This window comes from Tupaia chinensis, unplaced genomic scaffold (assembly GCF_000334495.1).
Source record: "Tupaia chinensis unplaced genomic scaffold, TupChi_1.0 Scaffold000257_1, whole genome shotgun sequence".
Classification (NCBI taxonomy): Eukaryota; Metazoa; Chordata; class Mammalia; order Scandentia; family Tupaiidae; genus Tupaia; species Tupaia belangeri.
Window position 1 is genome coordinate 4,259,601 of NW_006159737.1, and position 21,398 is coordinate 4,280,998.

Sequence of the window (21,398 nt, forward strand, 5' to 3'; positions counted from 1 at the left end):
AAAATTGATGCACACCAGTGGGGAAATTGTTTATAGATTCGTGGTGGCAGTATGCCGTGACAGATGAAAGAGATGTCTCAAAACCTTTCATCTCACCTATGGCAACAAGAGCTCACATGCAGATTTGTTATGTCTATGATAGAATTCTGACCACAAACCAAAGAAGAAGCATCAAGATCTAACTGTAATGATTATACCAATCCTTCTCAGGTATTCTCGAATCTATTGTGGGAATAGTTTAATCAAACACAAGAAAATATAGGACTCCCAAACCAAAATTCCTATAGTTCAAATACAACTGTTTCTAATTCTTCCTCTTATTCTATAGTGAACTTTCTTTTTCAGGTTCACAAATGAGCACAGAGGAGAAAATGGTTATCAAAAGAATTTATGCCCTTCAATATCTTTTGCATAAGACCAGTTTTCAGCTTTTTTCTTGGCTTGCTACATTCATCATCAAACCATCCTTTATGAGGGTTTTTAGATTTTCTTGATTGTTGTTTATAAGATAATAGAGACATAAGATGCTGGGTGATGGTTTAGAAAGATTATAACATGTTAGTTTCAGTTCTAGAGACTTCCTAAGGAACAGATGGTATAAGTTGTTCAAGACTTAAGGAACAATTTTGCTAAAGCGATGAATGAGTTTAGAGACTTTATCATTAAGGGAGTCAGGAGAGAAAGATGATCTTATCAGCTCTGTGTTGTAACTGGAAAGGCAGATACTCCCAGAAGCTTATTTCAGTGTAAATGTGAGAACTTCAAAGTGGATAACATCACTCTGGAATAAACTAAAATAATTTAGAGGAAATCTATATGGCTTGCCATCAAGACAGCACACATTAGAAGTAGTTAAGAGAAAATGATGGGGCTAAGCAGTGGTATAGTGGTAAGGCAACTGGGCCTACATTTGAAGGTCCTAGGTCCATTTCCTGGGGCCTCCCTGTATGGACTGGATATGTACATATGCCTGTAACCTAGGCTGGCTGAAGCTGAGGGTATATTGTAGTGTGAAGACCCTGCTGGGGAATTTCTCTCTCGCTGCTTCTTTCTTTCATAAAATAAATGAATGAGTGAATGAATAAAAAATTTTAAAAATGTGACTTGTGCATGAAAATTATAGATGAATGTAACATCATACTAAGTAAAATAATTTGACCTGACATGGTTACATCAATTACTATGCAAATCAAAGATAGTTTTTATTAGTAATATTATAAACCAATATTGTAGTGCTGACTGTTCAAATAGTCTTTTTTTTTGTGGCTTTCAAATTCCATGACTGTTAGTTTGAACTGGTTGACTTGTAGCAGGGACACACATAATGTAATCATATGAGAAGGGCATCTTCTGTTTTTAATTGGAGCCATACTGAAAATCATGGGAAGACATTTCCTTTTCAGACTGGCAGAGCACTCAAGTTGAAAAAAGAAAAGTAGACACCCTTACCCTGAAATACTCATTTAAGATACATCACGTAAATACAGATAGGTAAATCTTTCTAAAAGAGGTGAAAAAGGGAACCAGCAGTTAGCGTAATGACTATATCGCTGGACTCCCACGTAGTAGACTGTGGTTCACGTTCCGGACCCGTCGGCTTAAAACTCATGCCGGGTGCGTGTGCATGTGTGCCCAAGATCCCGAGGAGAATGGAGGAGAAGGGATTGCAGCGTGACCATCCCCCCTGGGGGGTGATTTCTCGCTTTCTGTCTCTATGTCTCTCTGTCTGTCTGGCGAGTGCACGCGCCCTATAGCAAAAACCTTCCCCCTCTCCCCCCCAAAAAAGGGGGCGGTGCCGCGCGCCTAAGAAAAAAGTCCCCAAATAAAAAAAAAAAAAAAAAAAAAAGAAGTGTTTTGTAGCCACCTGTGATTTTGGGCTGACTCAGCTGCAAGTTTATTACTTCCTTTTCTTCTAGGATATTGCTCTTAGGTACCTGAGTCTTAACTTTTTCCAAATAGGATAAGTACTGAAAGGGTGGTATATTTTCTTGTGGGAGGACACACGGTATCCTATCACTTAAAATCTGTTCTACAGCAGCATGACCAAGCTTCAAGCTGCTAGCAAAATGTCACATTCTTTACTGTGTCTGTAGGCTCTCACATCTCTGAGATGCATTCCCACTGGCCATGTAAAAGGACCATGTGAATCATGCAGAACTGATGCAGTGTCAATAACTTTTGGGGTATTTGTAAGCATCGAGAACCACAATCGATTCTGACCCTCAGTTCAGGGCTGAAAAAACAGACTCAGAAGGAAACCTTGTCACCTCACTAGTCAGCCCATTAATGAATGCATCCTGGTTTAGAAAAGGAGCCATGCAAGAAAGTGAATCCATATCTGACAGAGAGGTAAAATGAGGTACTCTCCATCTCCGTTTCAGCTGAATGTCCTGAGACTTAAAGCATAACAGTAGCTAAGAAACCACATTTTCCAAGGAATGTCTGGACAACTTAGTCACAATTTGCAAAAGTATAGACAAAATCAAGCTCTGTAAATTCTTGTCTCCTCAAAAAACTTACGAGACAAAGAAGAAGAAAGGGAGACAATTTCTGGAGAGGACTTTTCCAAATGTTTTGTGGTCTTCTCTTCCTTTGTGGTGTTGCTTCATCCTTGCTTTAAGCCAAGCGAGAGCAGCCTTTCTAAAATCAATGTGAAAAGCTAGACACATGGTTTTGGTGCTCAGGGAGCATTAGAACTGGTACGAGCTATTGCAGCTATAGAGCAGCATTAACACGGCAGAGTAGGGGACAGTCCTCATTGGGAATTCACTGCATTTTCAACAATGGCAGAGCAAAGATGCTTGGGTATTTCTGAAGATCAAATGTGAACAACTGAGGAGAGTATGCCTAGTGTGGTTGTGAATATTTTCCAAGAGGATGCCTGGAGGGGCACATTGCCCCCAACAGAGTGATGGACAGCTGGATACCAAGGGGCTAGAGAAGGAATCCAGCTATAAAGAGAAGTTGTACCTCTAAAGTTTTAGCCAGATGCTCTCACTGTGGGGAGGGAAGGTTCTCTAAGGAATCATAAAAGCACTCTTAAAGATAAGAGTAGCATCGAGACCAGCAGTTGGCATAATAGCTATGTCGCTGGACTGCCACGTTGTCGACCACGGTTCGAGACCTGGACTCGGTGTCTTAAACTCATGCTGGGTGCGTGTGCATGTGTGCCCAAGATCCCGAGAGGAGAGTGGAGGAGAAGGGATTGCGGTGTGGCCAGCTCCTCTAGGGGGTGATTTCTTGCTTTCTGTCTCTCTGTCTCTCTCTATAAACTAAAGTGCACACGCCCCATAGCAAAAACCTCTAAAAAATTTTTTTAAAAAGAGTAGTATGCTATGTCCAGAGAGCACATTGCTGGGTTTTATCTACACCAGTAAAGTAAGCCTTTCCTGTCCTTAACATCTCCTCTCTACTCTGATCTATTGTAGAAAGAAGTAGCAGAGTAGTAAAGCAAAATGGAGATATTGTAAATGAGTCAGCATTCTCTCCTTTTCTTCAGGATTTTGAGACTGAGGCAGACCTGAACTTGGGGAAGAGAATGTCTTAGGTGATTATAGCACAGGAGTGGACAATTTTAGTACTGAAATGATACTCTGTCTGAAAGTGATTAGAGAGCTCTTAAAGTAGTGTTAAAGTTGTGGGACCCACCTACAATTTTATTGCTCTCCAGGTGTTCACCTTCCTGCCTGCATTGACCAATACGCCTAGCGTTGAAGTCTAAATAAGCATACATCTTTTTCACACATCATTTTGTAGAGTCAAATTGATGTAGTATTCGTTGGCTCAATGATGATCAGTATATCATTTAATCTCCCCTGACATTGTTTTTTGTTTTATGCAAAATAAAATGAACAATTTGATTAAAAGTACAACAAAAATGTTAAAAAGCAAAAACCTTATCAATCAGAGAGCCAATATAATTACCTCATGGAAATGGCATCTGCGTGTGCATGTGTGCCCAAGATCCCGAGAGGAGAGTGGAGGAGAAGGGATTGCGGTGTGGCCAGCTCCTCTAGGGGGTGATTTCTTGCTTTCTGTCTCTCTGTCTCTCTCTATAAACTAAAGTGCACACGCCCCATAGCAAAAACCTCTAAAAAATTTTTTTAAAAAGAGTAGTATGCTATGTCCAGAGAGCACATTGCTGGGTTTTATCTACACCAGTAAAGTAAGCCTTTCCTGTCCTTAACATCTCCTCTCTACTCTGATCTATTGTAGAAAGAAGTAGCAGAGTAGTAAAGCAAAATGGAGATATTGTAAATGAGTCAGCATTCTCTCCTTTTCTTCAGGATTTTGAGACTGAGGCAGACCTGAACTTGGGGAAGAGAATGTCTTAGGTGATTATAGCACAGGAGTGGACAATTTTAGTACTGAAATGATACTCTGTCTGAAAGTGATTAGAGAGCTCTTAAAGTAGTGTTAAAGTTGTGGGACCCACCTACAATTTTATTGCTCTCCAGGTGTTCACCTTCCTGCCTGCATTGACCAATACGCCTAGCGTTGAAGTCTAAATAAGCATACATCTTTTTCACACATCATTTTGTAGAGTCAAATTGATGTAGTATTCGTTGGCTCAATGATGATCAGTATATCATTTAATCTCCCCTGACATTGTTTTTTGTTTTATGCAAAATAAAATGAACAATTTGATTAAAAGTACAACAAAAATGTTAAAAAGCAAAAACCTTATCAATCAGAGAGCCAATATAATTACCTCATGGAAATGGCATCCACACTTCCCCTGCAGAAACTCTTTATATCTCCCCATTGTTACAGTGAATGTGTCAACTACTTCATAGCCATATTTTTTTGCAGTATCCACAATAATGACATTTTCTTTCCATAAGTTTTGTACTTCACTCTGTAACACAAACCAGAATAATGAGGGTTTTAATTGACAGAATATGGTTTTATGATTTAATAACTCAGTCAAAAATCATCCAAATGGTATGGCCAGGGATTGCACATATTATCATATAAAGAATTTCACATGCGTTTCTTAAAGATGTATTTTAATTCTTTTTTTACTCAAAATGTAAATGTAACCCATTTATGAAATCTGCAATATAGAAATATCTGAGGTGGCATAGTCTTGAATTTTTCTTTCAATCAAAGTAATTAAATTTATTGCCCAAAGACCCATCCAAAGTATCTAAAATTCTCCATTAAAAAAAACCCAATGTTGAGAATTACAAATGCTACCTTCATTTATTTATTTAGATTCTCAGTCCTATACTTAAATGCTAATTAGTCTCTGTACTGTGCTAAGCTCGTGCTGAAGGACAGCAATTCAAGGATCAATAAATCATGATCCCTGCTCTTAAGACACCACATGCTAGTGGCAGAAAACACACACAGTTGGTCTTCCCTCTTCACAGGTTCCACCTCCACCGATTCAACCAACCATGGTTCAGAAATGTCCTATTTTTGTTGACATGTACAATGTCATTAGGCCCATGATGGTTGTGTCTGACTGAAGATGCTGAGAATTATTCTTGTTGTTATTCCTTAAATACATAAAAATTTACACAGCCTTTACATTGTATTAGGTTTTATAAGTAATGTAGAGATGATTTGAAGTATACATAGATTACGTGCAAATACGATGCCATTTTATATGAGGGATTTGAACATCTATGGGTTATGGTATCAGTGGGGGTCCTGGAACCAATCCCTATGGATGCTGAGGGGGAAATATAGAGACACTTTGCAAGTCCTTTATTGGAGGTACCACTATCAGATGTAGCTGGTCAGTGAGGCTTCAAGAAGGGCTTCTTGAGCAGTATTGAATGAGGTTCACTAGTTGGATGGGGGATAAATTGAAAGGGGGAATGTACTTCGAGGTGCTGCAGAATTGAGTGGAGGCTCCAGGTGCTGGTACTTTGGATCATGTTCCTCCCTTCCTCCTCTGCCATATTCCAGATGAAGATCCCACATGGCTGGAGCTCTAGTCAGCTCTACTGTCAGAGAGAGGGACACCACTGCTACCTACTCCAGCTCCAGGACTTCTCATTGGCCTGGCCATGAGGTTCTCAGAACTGAGCTGCAATCTGAGACTCTTCTTACTCAATGCATGCTTCTTCCTCTCCTTTCATGTCATATGGATTACAGCCAAATACAGTTCTCAACACATAGTAGGCATTCAAAAGATATTTGGTGCAAGACTGAGTGAAGTGTATTGGACATCATTGTCTGAACCTCTTTCCGCCCATTCCTACACCTCTGTCTTTATCCTTTCTAAGCATTCCCTCTTATAAATCCCTCATTTTGTAAATCCCTCACTCAGCTAATCCTGTCTTGGTGTATTGTTTCTCAGAGAACCCAAACTGACACACGTACACACAGGAAATTGCATTTTCCCCCTTTTTTAAAGGAAAAAAAATTTTCTTCTTGTAAAAAAGGAAATAATTACTTGAATTTTTAAATTCAACTGGAAGGTAAAAGAAACAGTACAAATAAAACTTATTTTTTGTCTTCTTCACTGTGCTTGCTGCTGATTTTTATGTGACATTCAAAGAAGACTGTTTCCTTCAAGATAAAAGCAATGGATAGAAAAGGCTCATAAAGAAGAAATCTGGAGGAAAAGAGGCATATGCAAATTTTCTTTGTGTCTCAAACAGTGTGTGAAAAAATGATGCTCGATAAACTCATTGTAGGCTTTTTCTAGTCCAGTCACAAGTGTTTTCTCACTTTTCTTTTTATTTTGTTTTTAGTTTTGTTGTAAGGCATGTGTGCTTGCCATAGACAAAGAGGGAGAGAGAGAGAAAGAAAGAGATAGAAAAGAGTGAGAGAGAGGGAGGGAGAATGAAAGAGAGAGAGAGAGAAATTGAGAAATCATATCCCAGGGGGCATGGCCACACCACAAACAATCCTTTCTCCTCCATTCTCTTGTTGGGATTCTGGGCATGCATGTCTATGCTCCTGGCATGATTTTCAAGCCAGAGGATCCAGGACTCAAACCGTGCAGGTGGCCATATGGGATCCAACTGCCTTAACCATCATGCCACCTGCTGACCCTGTTTTTTCAATTATAATGCATCTTATGAAAGAACTTTAAAGTAAGAAGTTTCCAGAAAAGTTTTCTATGGGCGACAGACTCATAAATGGAAATTTGCATGCAAAGGACTCATAGGAAATCACTACGGATGACTACCTTTGAGGAAAAACAAAGAGAGAAATTGGGCAGGGGGAGGAGTTGACTATAATGAAACAATAAAGACTTTCACTGGTTTCACTGGAGGTTCTTAGAGTTTTTGTAGCCCAAATTAAAGAAAACGAACTGTCTTGGGACTCTTGAATGGGCAAGTTTGGACTCTGCAGCAAAAAACATGGAACTAAATTGTGATTCATTATTAGGATAGAGGGATCAATATCTTAATCCAGAAGGGGTGATCTGGGAGCATCTGAATTATAAGAATATCACTCCGTCTTTGTACACTAGGTATATTTTGACAGTCTACTATGACTATGGGCTGAGAATTGTGTTTGGCATTTGGGCTACCAAGCTATGCAAGTCTTTGCCAACATCCTTGCTGTCACAGAGAGCACTGTCCAGCAGGGGAGACAGACAACCAAGGATTGTATGTGTTAAGTGACATGAGAAAGGACATAAAGCACTCTTACAGGAGCCTATAGTAGGAGTAGCCAACCTAGTCTAGTGCACAGTGGAAGTTTTCCCAGAGGAAATAACCATTTAACACCTGGAAAGTAACCATAAGTTACTAAAGTTAGGGGGTGAGAGGAGAGTGGTCTCTAAAAAGAGAAAACAGTGATTTGAAGAGTTGGAGGTGACTGGGAGCATGCCGGAGAAGCTAAAACATGGTGATTCTGACTAAGGTTAGGGATGGTGTGTGTGTGTGTGTGTGTGTGTGTGTGTGTGTGTGTGTGAGTGTGTGTGTGTGTGTGTGTGTGTATTATTGGCCTGAGGTGTAGACATATGTGCACACAGGTGCTGGTAGCAAGGGATAAGTCTACAGAGGAAAACAGAAGCCAGTTTTGGATAGCCATGCAAGTATATGAGGGGTTCATTTTCTACTGTCACTTGCCAACACCCCTCTTTCTTTCACCCATTTCCTCTCCTCTTCTTCCTTCCTTTTGTCTCCACTCAGTTTTAAAAGGCTTTTGAGCATGAGCAAAACCCTGGTGGCAAGCATAGTTTAACACAGGGTCTGGCACACAGTAAATGCTCCAGAAACATTTGTTGGGATAAATTGATTCTGAGTTAGCAACCCAGATAAAAGCAGAGGCTGTGGTACTCCAGTTGCTTTGAGAAGCTGCAATCAAAGAAGTATCGTGGAGCTACCAGAGTCCCCCCAAAAGAATTAAAATCTTTATTTGTAGCTTTCAGATAACTTTAAAGGGGACCCAATCCATAACCCACAAAAAGAATGACCTGTTTTTGTATCACAGAAAGTCCAGCTTCAGACAGGTAAAGTTGTGAAGAACAGTATGCGGGAGGGCAGGGGAGTATGGTTCATGTGTTCTATGCTAGGGAAAGCTAGGTGTGCTCAACATAGACACAAACATGCATCTTTACCTCCTTACCTATCAAATGGACAGCTTCCTGACTTCCTGATTCCTAGTGCTCCCAAGCCATGACTCAATAGCATGTCAATTTGGGCTGCTCCTGAGCTCTTCCTCACTTGAGTGAGGACAGCTGTTTCTCTCACCTACAGATGTTGCCTTTCTTTTCTATTCTGAGACTTCTATTTAGTCTTTTTTTTTTTTTTTTTTTTGAGAGGTTTTCGCTATAGGGCGCGTGCGCTCGCCAGACAGACAGAGACAGAGAGACAGAAAGCAAGAAATCACCCCCCAGGGGGATGGCCATGCCACAATCCCTTCTCCTCCATTCTCCTCTCGGGATTTTGGGCACACATGCACACGCGCTTGGTGTGTTTTAAGCCACCAGGTCCGGGACACAAACCGCGGTTGACTACGTGGGAGTCCAGCGACATAGCCATTACGCTAACTGCTGGTTCCCCCATTTAGTCTTATTTTCTCTCTTTTATTGAGATTTGGGCAGAGGTCCCTAACTTTTTCTTTATGATTATCCTACCAGGGGAAGAAACCAATGGTTTTACTTCAAAGATGATTTTTTTTAAAAATAAGCAATCAGAAATCATTTTCAAAAAGACCACTCTAAAATCCCAAAGGACTCATTGATATTGACAGTTTTCTGTGTGGTTTCAGCATGACTCTGAAGAAAGGCAAGCCTCTTTATTAGGCTTTTATGGTATGTAGAGCATTGGTAGAGTAAGAGACACTTAAAGCATAGTCTCTTCAAATACACCTTAGTTCTTTAATTTTATCTATTTGGGTGCCTCCTTTGTTTATAAGCTCAATGCATTGCTTACAGCATATTTGCAGGTGGTGGTCTTCTCATCTCTAGGAATAGTCATGGATTTGAAGTAGTAATTCTTGGATATATTATCTACTTTAAAATTTTTAAAGATTGCTCAATATTATACAGTGCTTTTTGGGTCGCTTTCTGGTAAGCATTCTTATATGAACACTGAAGTTCATGTAGTCCAGAGGAGATGGGCTTACCTGTGTTAAGAAATGCACTCCATCCACTGGTAGGTGAAATCCAATTCCCAAAGTTTTAATGATTACTAGGATATTGAGCAAATTTTCCCTGAATGAAATAATCAGAATTTTAAAGTCATGAGTTTCAATTATATTTCTAGGTCTTTGCTGTTTACATAAACTTGTAAGATGAAATTCTTTCAGAATATGTTATTTAGTATATAAGACTAAATTCCCACTTTAGAGATTCGATGTATATTAGTTCTTTGCTTTTCTGTTTTTGATGTTAGAGTTTTCTCTGTTGATGGACATCTTTGATCCATAGTAAATGTAAATGGATGCTATGTTTGGACCACAAAAATATTTTGAAGTATTTTAACCTTGACTTTAAGTACTTAATTCTAAATTACAAATTGTTCTTTAAATAAAATCTGGATAAAATTCAGACACATCAATAGTAACTTTAAAATTTTTTTTTTTACTTAGAATGCTAATTATTGTTGGAGAAATTTACCTCTTCAGAACCTTGTGGATAATTTGCAGATGATTGGAATTAAGCCACTGAACACCACCAACAACCAATACCGTCTGGTCGGTGTTCTCTAGGGGACGTGATCTGAAATCCAGAAAGAAAAACAACATGTGTTGCCTTAAAACAGATGGTAAACATTTTAACTGCATTGCCTCACATTTCATTGAACTATATCTGGCGTACTGATCGCAGGACCCCCTTATCATTTCCAACTCATTTTCAGCCATATTCCTTGGTATCTAAGCTTTTCAGCACTTTTGAGCAATTATGACCTCCAATAAAACATAAGAATGTTGTGGCATTTTGCCATTCATAATAGTTCCACTGTACCTTTGCAAAAGATATTCAAGTGCTTTTTCAAATGTTGGTCTCAATGAAGAGCTTATCCAGAACTGGGGATAATAGGAATAGCTGACCAAAGTCTTCCCACCATTGACATTGTGATAGAATTTAGTGCCATGCACCTTCTGCCATTCCTGCAAGGTTTCATTCAGTCTTTCAATCAGATAGTACATGATCCCTCTGTTGGTTGAGTCTCCAATGAAAAGAATCTGTAAGTTAAAGAAAAAAAAATACTTGCTCCCGAATCTGATGTTTATATGATAAAGGAGATTGTCTAAAATAACAAATGTTCTGAATATTTATAAACTATGCATCCAATTGCTTGAAGGACAGCCCATCACATGATTAGAAATGATTTTCATCACATTCTTCCCCAAACCTGTTCATTTTCCTCCTTCTTTCTATATTTCTAGTAATGACACCATCTACTGACTCACTAGCTCATGTTTAAAGCTTTTTACTTCATGTCTTCTTTGATTTCTCTGTCTCCCTTATGCTCTTTACTTTCTCATCCAATCAGCTTACCAAGTCTTACTGATATAAATAGGCATAAAGGTATTGTAGTTCTCTAGTCCTACTTAGAGATTTTCCCACCTTCTTTATTTCATAGATGCTGGAAGTAGGAATCTACAGAAGTAGCCCAGTAGTGATCATATCATACTTGAGAAAAGAGCCACAGGACTAGGATCTAATTTTCTGAACCTCATCCAAGTCCTAAAATGCACGTCCCAGTGCCAATTGCTCTCCAACAATGTCTCTCACGCCTGTCCCCTCCTTCTCATTCCCACCAGCACAGACCTGCTTCAGGCTCTCACTGCCTCAAAGCTGTTGGAATTCTCTCCCTGTGGGTCTTCTTCCTTCATGCTCAGTGACTGCCCTCTAGTTCATTCTACACATAGTATTGTTGGAATAAATTTCCACATGCCTAGTTCTGGTCATCTTATTTGCAGGATCAAAACCTTGATTGGCTCAAAAACTTGAAACTGGCTGTTTCCTACAGAATCAAATCCAAATTCCTTAGGGTCGGCTAACATTTACTGCAGGTTTATTGCCTACCAGGTTTTGCGAGATGAAGACGTCACACAACCACAGAGTAATCACTTAATCTCCACAGTTGTGAGATTCGAATCATTATCTCCCTTTCGCAGATGAGGAACTGGAGGCCCAGGAAGGCTGAGGTCATAAATCTAGAACATAGTGAACAGGACCCAAACTCAGCTCCCTGGACTCCAAGTGCAGGGTCCATGGCCACGTTCGCTCTCTGCTTTCCACCATGGAAGCATGTCAGACTCCTGATTTGTCACTGACCATGACTAGCACTAAGTAACATCTGGTTTTCCTTATGTTAATCCATCTTCCTTGAAAACTCCTCCCTTCACAACCCCACCTATCAGCCTGCAGACCCATCTGTACTGACAGGCCTCTCATTCAGTTCCCCCAGTCAGAACAGTCTTTCCTGTTCTCCGTGCTTTCTTTACATTTTAACTTCCATTGTAGGTTTTACTGAAATCTACATGAGGGTACAGCTATTTGTGTCTGTGTCTTTTTTTGTCATAGCTTATCAAGAATTTACCTCCTCTTCTTCTTTTTTTTTTGGAGAGGTTTTTGCTATAGGGAGTGTGCGCTCGCCAGGCAGAGAGAGACAGAAAGCGAGAAATCACCCCCCAGGGGGAATGGTCACGCCGCAATCCCTTCTCCTCCATTCTTTTCTCGGGATCCTGGACACACACGCACATGCGCCCAGTGTGAGTTTAAGCCACCGGGTCTGGGACTCGAACCGCGGTCAACTATGTGGGAGTCCAGCGACATAGCCATTAGGCTAACTGCTGGTCCAGCTTATCAAGAATTTGAGGCTGGGATCAAGTTCTAATTTTAACTTCTATCATAGTCCCAACCATTCAATTAAAAAATATTTAGCAAAGTGAGACCAGCAGTTAGCCTAATGGCTATGTCGCTGAACTCCCATGTAGTTGATCATGGTTCGAGTCCCGGACCCAGTGGCTTAAACTCATGCCGGGCACGTGTGCATGCGTGCCCAAGATCCTGAGAGGAGAATGGAGGAGAAAGGATTGCGGCATGGCCATCCCCCCTGGGGGGTGATTTCTCGCTTTCTGTCTCTCTGTTTCTCTCTGTCTCTCTGGTGAGTGCACACGCCCTGCAGCAAAAACCTCTCAAAAAAAAAAAAAAAAAAATTAATAAATTGAAAGTTTCAGTAAATTGAAAGTTAAAGAAACTTTTGTCCTAGACAATCCATTTTAATGTCTTTGGATAAGATTTAAGTCAGCATTTTTATCCTCTTTTGATATGTGTCTTCCATTAGACAAGCACGTATTTCCTCCTGGTATTAACAGCAGGCATCGCTATCATTTCTCAGGTGCTTCTGCATTTGTCCATCCACAGTGAATTTAGTCAGAATCTGTAAAGGTTTACACTTTCCAGTATAAGAGTCTCCAAGTGGCTGTGTGAAGAGTCCAGAAAGCTTCTTCAATTCTCCTTCAGATCAAATACTCTTACCATAAGCATCCTTGAGTTAAACTGAGTAACGTAAGAAGTCCAGGTCCCAGTCACTGATGTTTCAGGTCAGGGTCCCTTCTGGACAGTACGATTCCAATACAATAAACAATTTATGAAATCACTTGAATTTCTTCTTACTTGATTCAACCCCCGTAATTATTTGTTTGTTTTTCTGCCCTAGAGTTTTTTTATTTAAAGAGAAACTGAGTAATCAGGAAAGCTCTTAGATTCAGATACTGGCAAATTCAACTTCATCTGTATTGCTTGCTAGAGCTGGTATAGTAAAGTACCACAATAGAATTTATTATTATTGTTTACTATTTTAATTTATAAATTCAATTGCTATACATCATTTAGATTGAAAAGAGACTTTAACCAGCATGATATACACTTCAGATCAGCCCAGTTGAGAATACTATACATGTCATCCTCAACAGGTAATAAACCACATCTGTGTCCCACTAATGTCTTACCTCTTTACTTCTTACACTCTTTTCTCTCCTCTCTCCTTCCACTTTGTCCCTAGTGTCCATAACAATTTTCAATCTCCGTATTGTTCACCACAGTGGCTGGGCCAATTTACATTTTTACCAGCAGTGTAGGAGAGTTCCCCTTTCAGCACATCCCCACCAGCACTTATCATTTATTGTTTTTATTTTTTTTATTTATTTTTTTTAATCTTCACCATTCTGATTGGGATTAGGTAGTATCTCATTGTAGTTTTGCTCTTCATCTCCCTTATGATGAGGGATGTTGAGCATTTTTTCATATGTTTTTTGGCTGTTCATATGTCTTCCTTAGAGAGTTCTTTATTCAGCTAATTTTCCCATCTTTTAATTGGGTGAACCATTTTCTTCTGGGTAAGCCACTTGAGTTCCCTGTGTATTCTGGTTATCAGTCCCTTGTGTGAGGTATAGTTTACAAAATTTTTCTCCCATTCTGCAGTTGTCAATGCACACTAATTACCATGTCCTTTGCTGTGCAGAAACTTCTTAATCTGATGTAACCCCACTTGTCTATTTTGGAGATTATTGGCTGTGCTTTGGGGATCTTGCTTAAGAGATCTTTGTTTACCACAATGTCTCCCAGAGTTTCCCCAGTGTTTTCTAGCAGTGGTTTTATAGTTTGAGGTCTTAGGTTTGAGTTGATTTTTGGTAATGGTGACAGATAGGGGTTCAGATTCGTCTTTCTGTATGTGGATACCAAGTTTTTCCAACACCATTTGCTAAAGAAGTTTTCTTTTTCCCACTGAATTGACTAATACCCTTTGTCAAAGATCAGTTGACTGTGTATTTTGGGGTTTATTTCTGGTGTCTCCACTCTGTTCCATTGGTCGTCATGTCTATTTTTGTGCAATGCCATGCTGATTTTATTATCACAGCTTTGTAACATATTTTGGGGTCAGGAAGTGAGATGCCACCCACTCCACTCTTTTTGTGTAGAATTGCTTTGACAGTACAGGGTCTTTTATGAGAATATTTTTTTAAAAAGCACTTATTTATTTATCTGTTTTATGAGCGAGCAAGACAGACAGAGTAGCACTTTCGATAGGCCCTTGAAACTGTGCTCTACCTATAATCTATACCCAGCCTCAGTCAACCCTGGATCAAGGGCACGCAAGTACCTGAAGTACTCGGGAGAGTCTCAGATGGGAAACTAAAACCTTCTCATGTGGGTAAGCCTCACAGAGCATCATGTTTTTGTTTTGCTTTAACCTCTGTGCCACAGTCAGCCTTCTACTTTGGGAACTTTTGACTTAAATATATAATGAAATAATTTTCATTTCATTTCATAGTGAAGGAAGGGAACTGACAAAGAAAATACTTAGACATGTAAATATTTTCATCATAACCCCTTTCTCTAGAATTACCAAAGTAACAAGGACATAGTTAGCAAATCAAGTTATAAAGAAAGAAAAAGAGAAGGCTTCGTGGCCATCTGGGTCCAGTCAATGCAAAGACAGTAAACTGAAGCTTGTTAGCTTCTCCGATTCTTCTGCGCTATTGAGACAGGGACAGAACTGGGTACAAGTGGTACCCATAGACAAGAAAATTTTTATTTTGAATTATTCCCCTCTCCTCTCTTTCCTCCTGTAAAGGTTCTATCTTCAGTATTTACAGAAGTGTTAGCATTTCTTTGAATCTGATGAAATGCACATAGATGCCAACATGGGACTGGAAATTTCCAAGTTGGGAAATCAGTCTAGGAAATGCCTATTTACTGGAGACCTTTCAAACAGGTATAATAAAGAAAATGAAATAGAGATGAGAAGGAGTCTCATTCATTACATCCTGTTTGGGGCCAAGCATAGCCCATACGCTGAGGAAGCGCCACAGGAATTTTGATAAACCTCTGCTCTCACAAGATAAATATTCATTTTTAAATGAGGCAAGGAGGGGTTCAGCTGTAATATGAAGCTGAGACTGATCCGATAGCCAATGATAACTAAGTCATGGTGAAAATCTAACTCAGCAAAGCATCTTTCCGTGAAATTTAATATGGCTACGATGAATGTTTTCCAATCGTGCATTTTAATTAAATTGGCTATAGATGAACAGCTGAATTGCTGTTTGGGGTCAAAAACAAAGATTGACATTTAGTCAAATCACTCTTAAACACAAAATTTGGACAAAAAAAAATAAAATAAAAGCCAAGCTACCACATGACATTGCCTCGACAGATCTCCTGGCTGCTTGTCACACAATTATATGTCTATATTGCATTTTGTCTGGATTGTCAGTGCATTTATTGAATGCGGAAGGAGAGTATCATCGTACGTCATCCTTTCTTGATGTGAATCCACCCTCACTTACTGAAACTGACAGGCAACAATGAATTATGTAACCATAATGGAATTCACACATTAGTCAGAACATACTGTTATAAATTATCCACTCTTTGAAAATTTAAACACCTCTAAGTCCAAGACACTACTTAACTTGAAAACATTACTTAAAAATTTAAGTTACATTTCCTGTTTTAACAGCTGAGTTTAAGTACTTTCTGTAAATACTGCGTTTTTATATTTCCCTTTCTTGATTGCATATTCTTTTATTACTGGCTTGCTGTACTTTATTACCAGTTTAAATTCTGAACTGTTTTCAACTGACAAACAAAATAAGGGCTTGTTTAATTCAGTTAGGTCAGTCTCCTAAGTTTTTACAGTTGTAAATTTGATTAGCATATTTTTAAAACTATTTTTAAAACACATTTTACACTGTAATTACAGAGTTATGCTTTGATAGTTTTTTTTTCCTTTTATGAATGTTCCATTCAGGTTTATTAAGACGCAGGTATAATTTTAGAGAAATGTGTGAAAGTATAATTGAAGACATAAGTTGTTTTTTGAATTGATTTTGGTTTGATCCAACACAACTATATATCACAAAACCTATACAAAGAGTCTTCAAAATGTTCATGATAAAGTGGAATTAAAGCACGAGTTTATTCTAATGCAAATGATTTTTCAATCCATGCATCAGTTTCTCATAATACACATTTCCATAAACTTTTTAAGACCTCCTTGTACATATTTACAAAAACTTATAAATGAAATCAATCCTATTGGACAAACTTAGAGTTTAGAAGGGGTTCACACACACCTGCCCTCTTGACACACACATTTGCCCTAGAAATAAGCTATGCAAATACGCCAAAGAGGAAACTTGTCCTGTCTCTCCTGTCCAGGCTGCTGAAAGGAAGGCAAATTACAGAGGTGTAGAAATTACAGTCCTGCTCACGTGCCAGTAAGGGCAGGGAGGTTCCTGGTCAAAGTTATTGGAAACTTGAACCTCTTTTCAAACCTCAACTGATTTGGGTCTTGTTCCTTCTCTCCAGGTGGGCTTGTATTTCCAAGTATATTCTTGGCATTGATCAATGTAAAACAGTAGTAAAATGATGGAAAAGGTCATAATAACCACATCAGGAAATTCAACTGGGAGAATGGACTACTTGGAGATTCTGAAGAAAGCAGAAGGCTATTTGAAAGTCTAACTTTCCAATAATTCTCAAAGGTCTAGTCCAATTGTGTTGCCTTTTAACTTGATTCTTTGGAGAAAGATAACTCAGTTTAACATGTTCTCCAGAGACGAAGCTTGTCATAACTAGGATTTAAAGTAAAGTTTGTTTTTTTTCTTTCCCCATAGCACAATATGTTTGCATTTCTTGGTCATGGCAACAGTGAAACTTCCAGATGCTCATTTGAAAAAAAAATTTGAGTTTTCCATATTAACTAAGTCAGTAAGGCCACTCTAGCATTAGAAATTGCACATTTAGGCATGTCTCTACTTTTTTTTATAAAGAGATTTTTGTTATAGAGCATGTGCACTTGCTGGAGAGACAGAGAGAGACAGAAAGACAGAAAGCAAGAAATCACCCCTCCCCAGGGGGGAGGACCACACTGTAACTTCTCCTTCATCATTCTCCAGGGATCTCAGACATACATACATATACCTGACATGAGTTTTAAGCAGCTGGGTCCAGGACTTGAACCGTGGTTGACTATGTGGGAGTCCAGCAATGTAACCATTATGTTATCTGCTGGTCCCATCCACTTTTGTATACTCTAAAGTGAATAAACTGGAGCACACTGAAAAGTGAGGGCCTAGGCATCATTCCTAGTGGCTTCCCTGTCTTGGTTCCTGCTCTCTTGTGAGCTCTCTACTGCTTATTCCCAGAAGAAGAAGCAAATCCAAGAAAGTGCGAGGCCTGAATTAAATGAGTCCTATGGTAGATGCTTTGGGGAAAGATGAAAATATCTATTTTTTCATAGTTCAATTAAATTATTTCAAAGTATTCTTATCCACAGATTGCCTCCGACTACAAGCATCATTCTGCCCAGGCACCTTCTTTCTGGCCACTTTTCTAGACCTCCCTAGTCTGGATCTCTGAGATTTTCTTTATGGCTGTAATTTCATGCTATCTTGCAACAATTGCTTCTCTTACTCATGCAGCAATTGCTTCTTACTCATCTCCTCCCATTAAAAATTTAGCACCTTAAAGGCTCAGACTGTACACTCTTAGAACAGATTCGTACCTCAATGACTGTTACATGAAGGAATGAACAAAGTGACATCATAAAAGTCATAATAAAAAGTATTCAGAATTTAACTTTGTTAATTGATCAGCTGGACTCTACTTTGGAATAATATGTTAGTGATAGCTGATAAACTGAAGGTTTCTGAGCTTGGGCAGTAGAGATAACCTGCCGTGTTTGGTGAATAAAAAAAATCACTTTGTCTGGAGGGACCAGAACTGTAGCTCAGTCTTCCTGATTGTCAGGCCGAGGCTCTTTCTACTCCATTACTGCCTTCCTGCACTTAAGCAGAGATGAAGTAAATAATGGTGCTCAGACCACATGTTTCTTTTTAAAAACATTTAATATAATTTTTTTTTTTGGAGAGGTTTTTGCTATAGGGCGCGTGTGCTCGCCAGACAGAGAGACAGAGAGACAGAAAGTGAGAAATCACCCCCCAGGGGGGATGGCCACGCCACAATCCCTTCTCCTCTGTTCTCCTCTCGGGATCTTGGGCACGCACGCACACGCGCCCGGCGTGAGTTTTAAGCCACTGGGTCCAGGACGCAAACCGCAGTCGGCTATGTGGGAGTCCAGCGACATAATCATTACGCTAACTACTGGTCCCAAAAATATTTAATATAATTTTTGAAGAGATGAAAAAGGAAAGCTGTCAGTAAATATGTTGAAAGCCTGATGGTGGTGCAGTGGTAAAATGCAGTGCACTCAGTGGCAGTTCACATGGGGAGGTTCCTGGTTCAAACTTGGAGACCTCTTAGAGTATGCAGGACATGCTTGCCCATGATGCATGGTTAGCCGAAGGTGGGGCATGGCTTGTGATATCAAGACCCTGTTGGAGGGGGAACCAGCAGTTAGCATAATGGCTATGTCGCTGGACTCCCACGTAGTCGACCGTGGTTTGCGTCCCGGACCAGGTGGCTTAAAACTCATGCCGGGCGCATGTGTTTGCATGCCCAAGATCCCAAGAGGACAATGGAAGAGAAGGGATTGTGGCGTGACCATCCCACCTGGGGGGTGATTTCTCGCTTTCTGTCTCTGTGTCTCTCTCTCTGTCTGGCAAGCGCACGCACCCTATAGTGAAAACCTCTCTAAAAAAAAAAAAAAAAAAAGACCCTGTTGGAGGGACCAGCAAATTGTGTAATGGTTACGTCACTGGACTCTCATGTAGTCGACCACAGTTCGAGAGTCCCAGACCTGGTGGCTTAAAACTTATGCCACGCACATGTGTGTGCATGCCCAAAATCCTGAGAGGAGAATGCAGAAGAAGAGATTGTGGCATGGCCATCCCCCTGGGGGATGATTAGCCACTTACTGCCTTTCTGTCTCTCTGGCAAGTGTGTGTGACCTATAGCAAAACTTTCTCTCTCTATCTCTCTCTCTTTTTTTTAAGACCCTGTTGGAGGTGCTGTCTCTCTTTTTTTCTCTCTCTTGCTCATGGAAAAATAAATAAACTTTTAAGAAATCCAAAATATTTGCATTACTTTTCTATTTTGTAATTGCTGTGCTTTATCACTTATTTGTTTTGGGAATAAAATGTTGAGTATAGGGAACTCTGGGAAGGATGAACACTTATTTGCCTTAGTAATAAAGACAAGTGTAACAGAATCACTTTTTAAATCATTCTCCTAGAAAGTGAGAAATAGATGTACTGGGAAAATCTTTTGCTCTCCTACTCCTATTCATAAATGGAGCTTTCTTAAAATAAGTGCTGGGGACACCAGCAGTTGGCATAATGGTTATGTTGTTGGACTCCTACGTAGTTGACCATGGGTTCAAGTCCCAGACCTGGTAGTTTAAACCTCATACGGGGCACATGTGTTCATGTGCCCAAGATCCTGAGAGGAGACTGGAGGAGAAGGGATTGTAATGTAGTCATCCCCCCTGGGGGTTGACATCTCACTTTCTTTCTCTCTGTCTCTTTCTCTCTAGTAACATGTGCACTACAGCAAAAATCTGTCTAAATAAGTACATAACTACAAATGTGCTGTGCCATGTGTTTCCACAGTTCACTGTGTGTGTGGTGTATGAATGTATAGACACCTGCTTGTGTAGTACCTCATCCCATGATTCTGGTCGTAAAATAGCTTTATCAGACTCTCCTTTCTGCTGCCTCTACCCCGTTTCTGAGTCTCGCCACCTTTTAAAGTACAGAGATTCAGGTTGAGAAAACAATGCTCATACATTGTAAAAATAAGGATAATATGGGCATATTTTTAACAGATCTCGTCATGTTTTCCCAGCCATGCTTTACTCCCTGAGCTGGGTTCACTGGCACACGGACTGGGCAGTTTCGATGGGGCCAGCTGCTTTGAAGAGTTCTGTGCCTGGTTTGTTAAATTGTTGTCTTGCAATTCTCAGTGATTTTTGAAGGGTCCTACATGTTCATGGGGTACCCTGCCTCTCTTCCATTCCCTACCACTTATGTAATCATTCTTACTTTTTTTTGCTTCCAGAACTTTCCTATGTATGGACACATGTTTGTGTGTCTTTATCTCTCTTTTATAACATTGATGGGGCTTGTTCTGCTCATGGTCTTTCTTTGCCTCTCCACTACTCCAAGTTCGAATTAAGCAGTCTCTGTCTCTCCGGCACGTATCTCCCCCTTCTGGTAGGCTGTCTATAGAGTTGTGGGATGATTTTCCTAATTCTGGTTATGCCACTCCTCTGTTAGAATGGACAGTGCTTCCCTTTCTCATACGAACCAAATCAGCCTCCTGATAAATCCCATGCTGTACGCCATTGCCGGGGTGGTGGCAAATTCAAGTTCGGAGTAGTACGCAGGTGCCCTCTGGACAAGGTGAGTCATGTCCCCTTGCCACAATGCAGCCAGCTAGCTGTTCTCTGTTGCTTTCACCTGGTCTGGACATGGGCCTTCTTTTTCAGACTTTGCAATACCCTCTCACTAACAAGTAGGAAAAAATGATCTCCTCTTTCTTCCCGTGTGTGTTCATGTTTTTTATTTTGTTTTTCTCCCTATTACTTTGCAGTGTGGCTAATAATCATCTCTGAAGTGAGTGAAAGCAGTGGACGAACTGAATGTTTGTCACCTCTGAATTCCTATATTGAAACCATAGTTCCTAATGTGATGGTATTAGGAGGTGTGGCCTTTGGGAGGTAATTATGTTTAGATGAGGTCATAAGGGTAGAGTCCCCATGATGAGATTACTGTCCTTATATGAAGAGGAAGAGAGCAGAGCCCTTCCTCTCTCTGTGCCATGTAGGACACAGCAAGATGTCAGCCAGTGGAAGCCAGAAAAGATGGCCCTCACCAGAATCTGATCATATCAGCACCTCGATTTCAGAGTTCCCAGACTCAAGGACTGTGAGACATAAATGCCTGCTATGTAAGGAGTTTTTCTATAGCAGTAGACAGTTGGGGCCTTTAGCTTTCTATAAAGTTCATTAATCTGCAGCAGAGGGTTATAGAAGAAATGCCACTTATTCTTTCATATG

General features: G+C 39.9%; 1 protein-coding gene across 1 annotated transcript in view; it reads right to left on the minus strand.

The window, feature by feature from the left end:
• Positions 1-21,398, minus strand: part of CPED1 (cadherin like and PC-esterase domain containing 1) — a 341,161-nt gene that overhangs the window by 22,318 nt on the left and 297,445 nt on the right. Inside the window, exons 19-22 of the mRNA XM_027772159.1 lie at positions 10,385-10,605; positions 10,037-10,138; positions 9,544-9,631; positions 4,712-4,858 (exon numbers count right to left, since the gene is read on the minus strand). Coding sequence (XP_027627960.1) covers positions 4,712-4,858; positions 9,544-9,631; positions 10,037-10,138; positions 10,385-10,605 — 558 coding nt within the window. The remainder of the gene's footprint in view (positions 1-4,711; positions 4,859-9,543; positions 9,632-10,036; positions 10,139-10,384; positions 10,606-21,398) is intronic.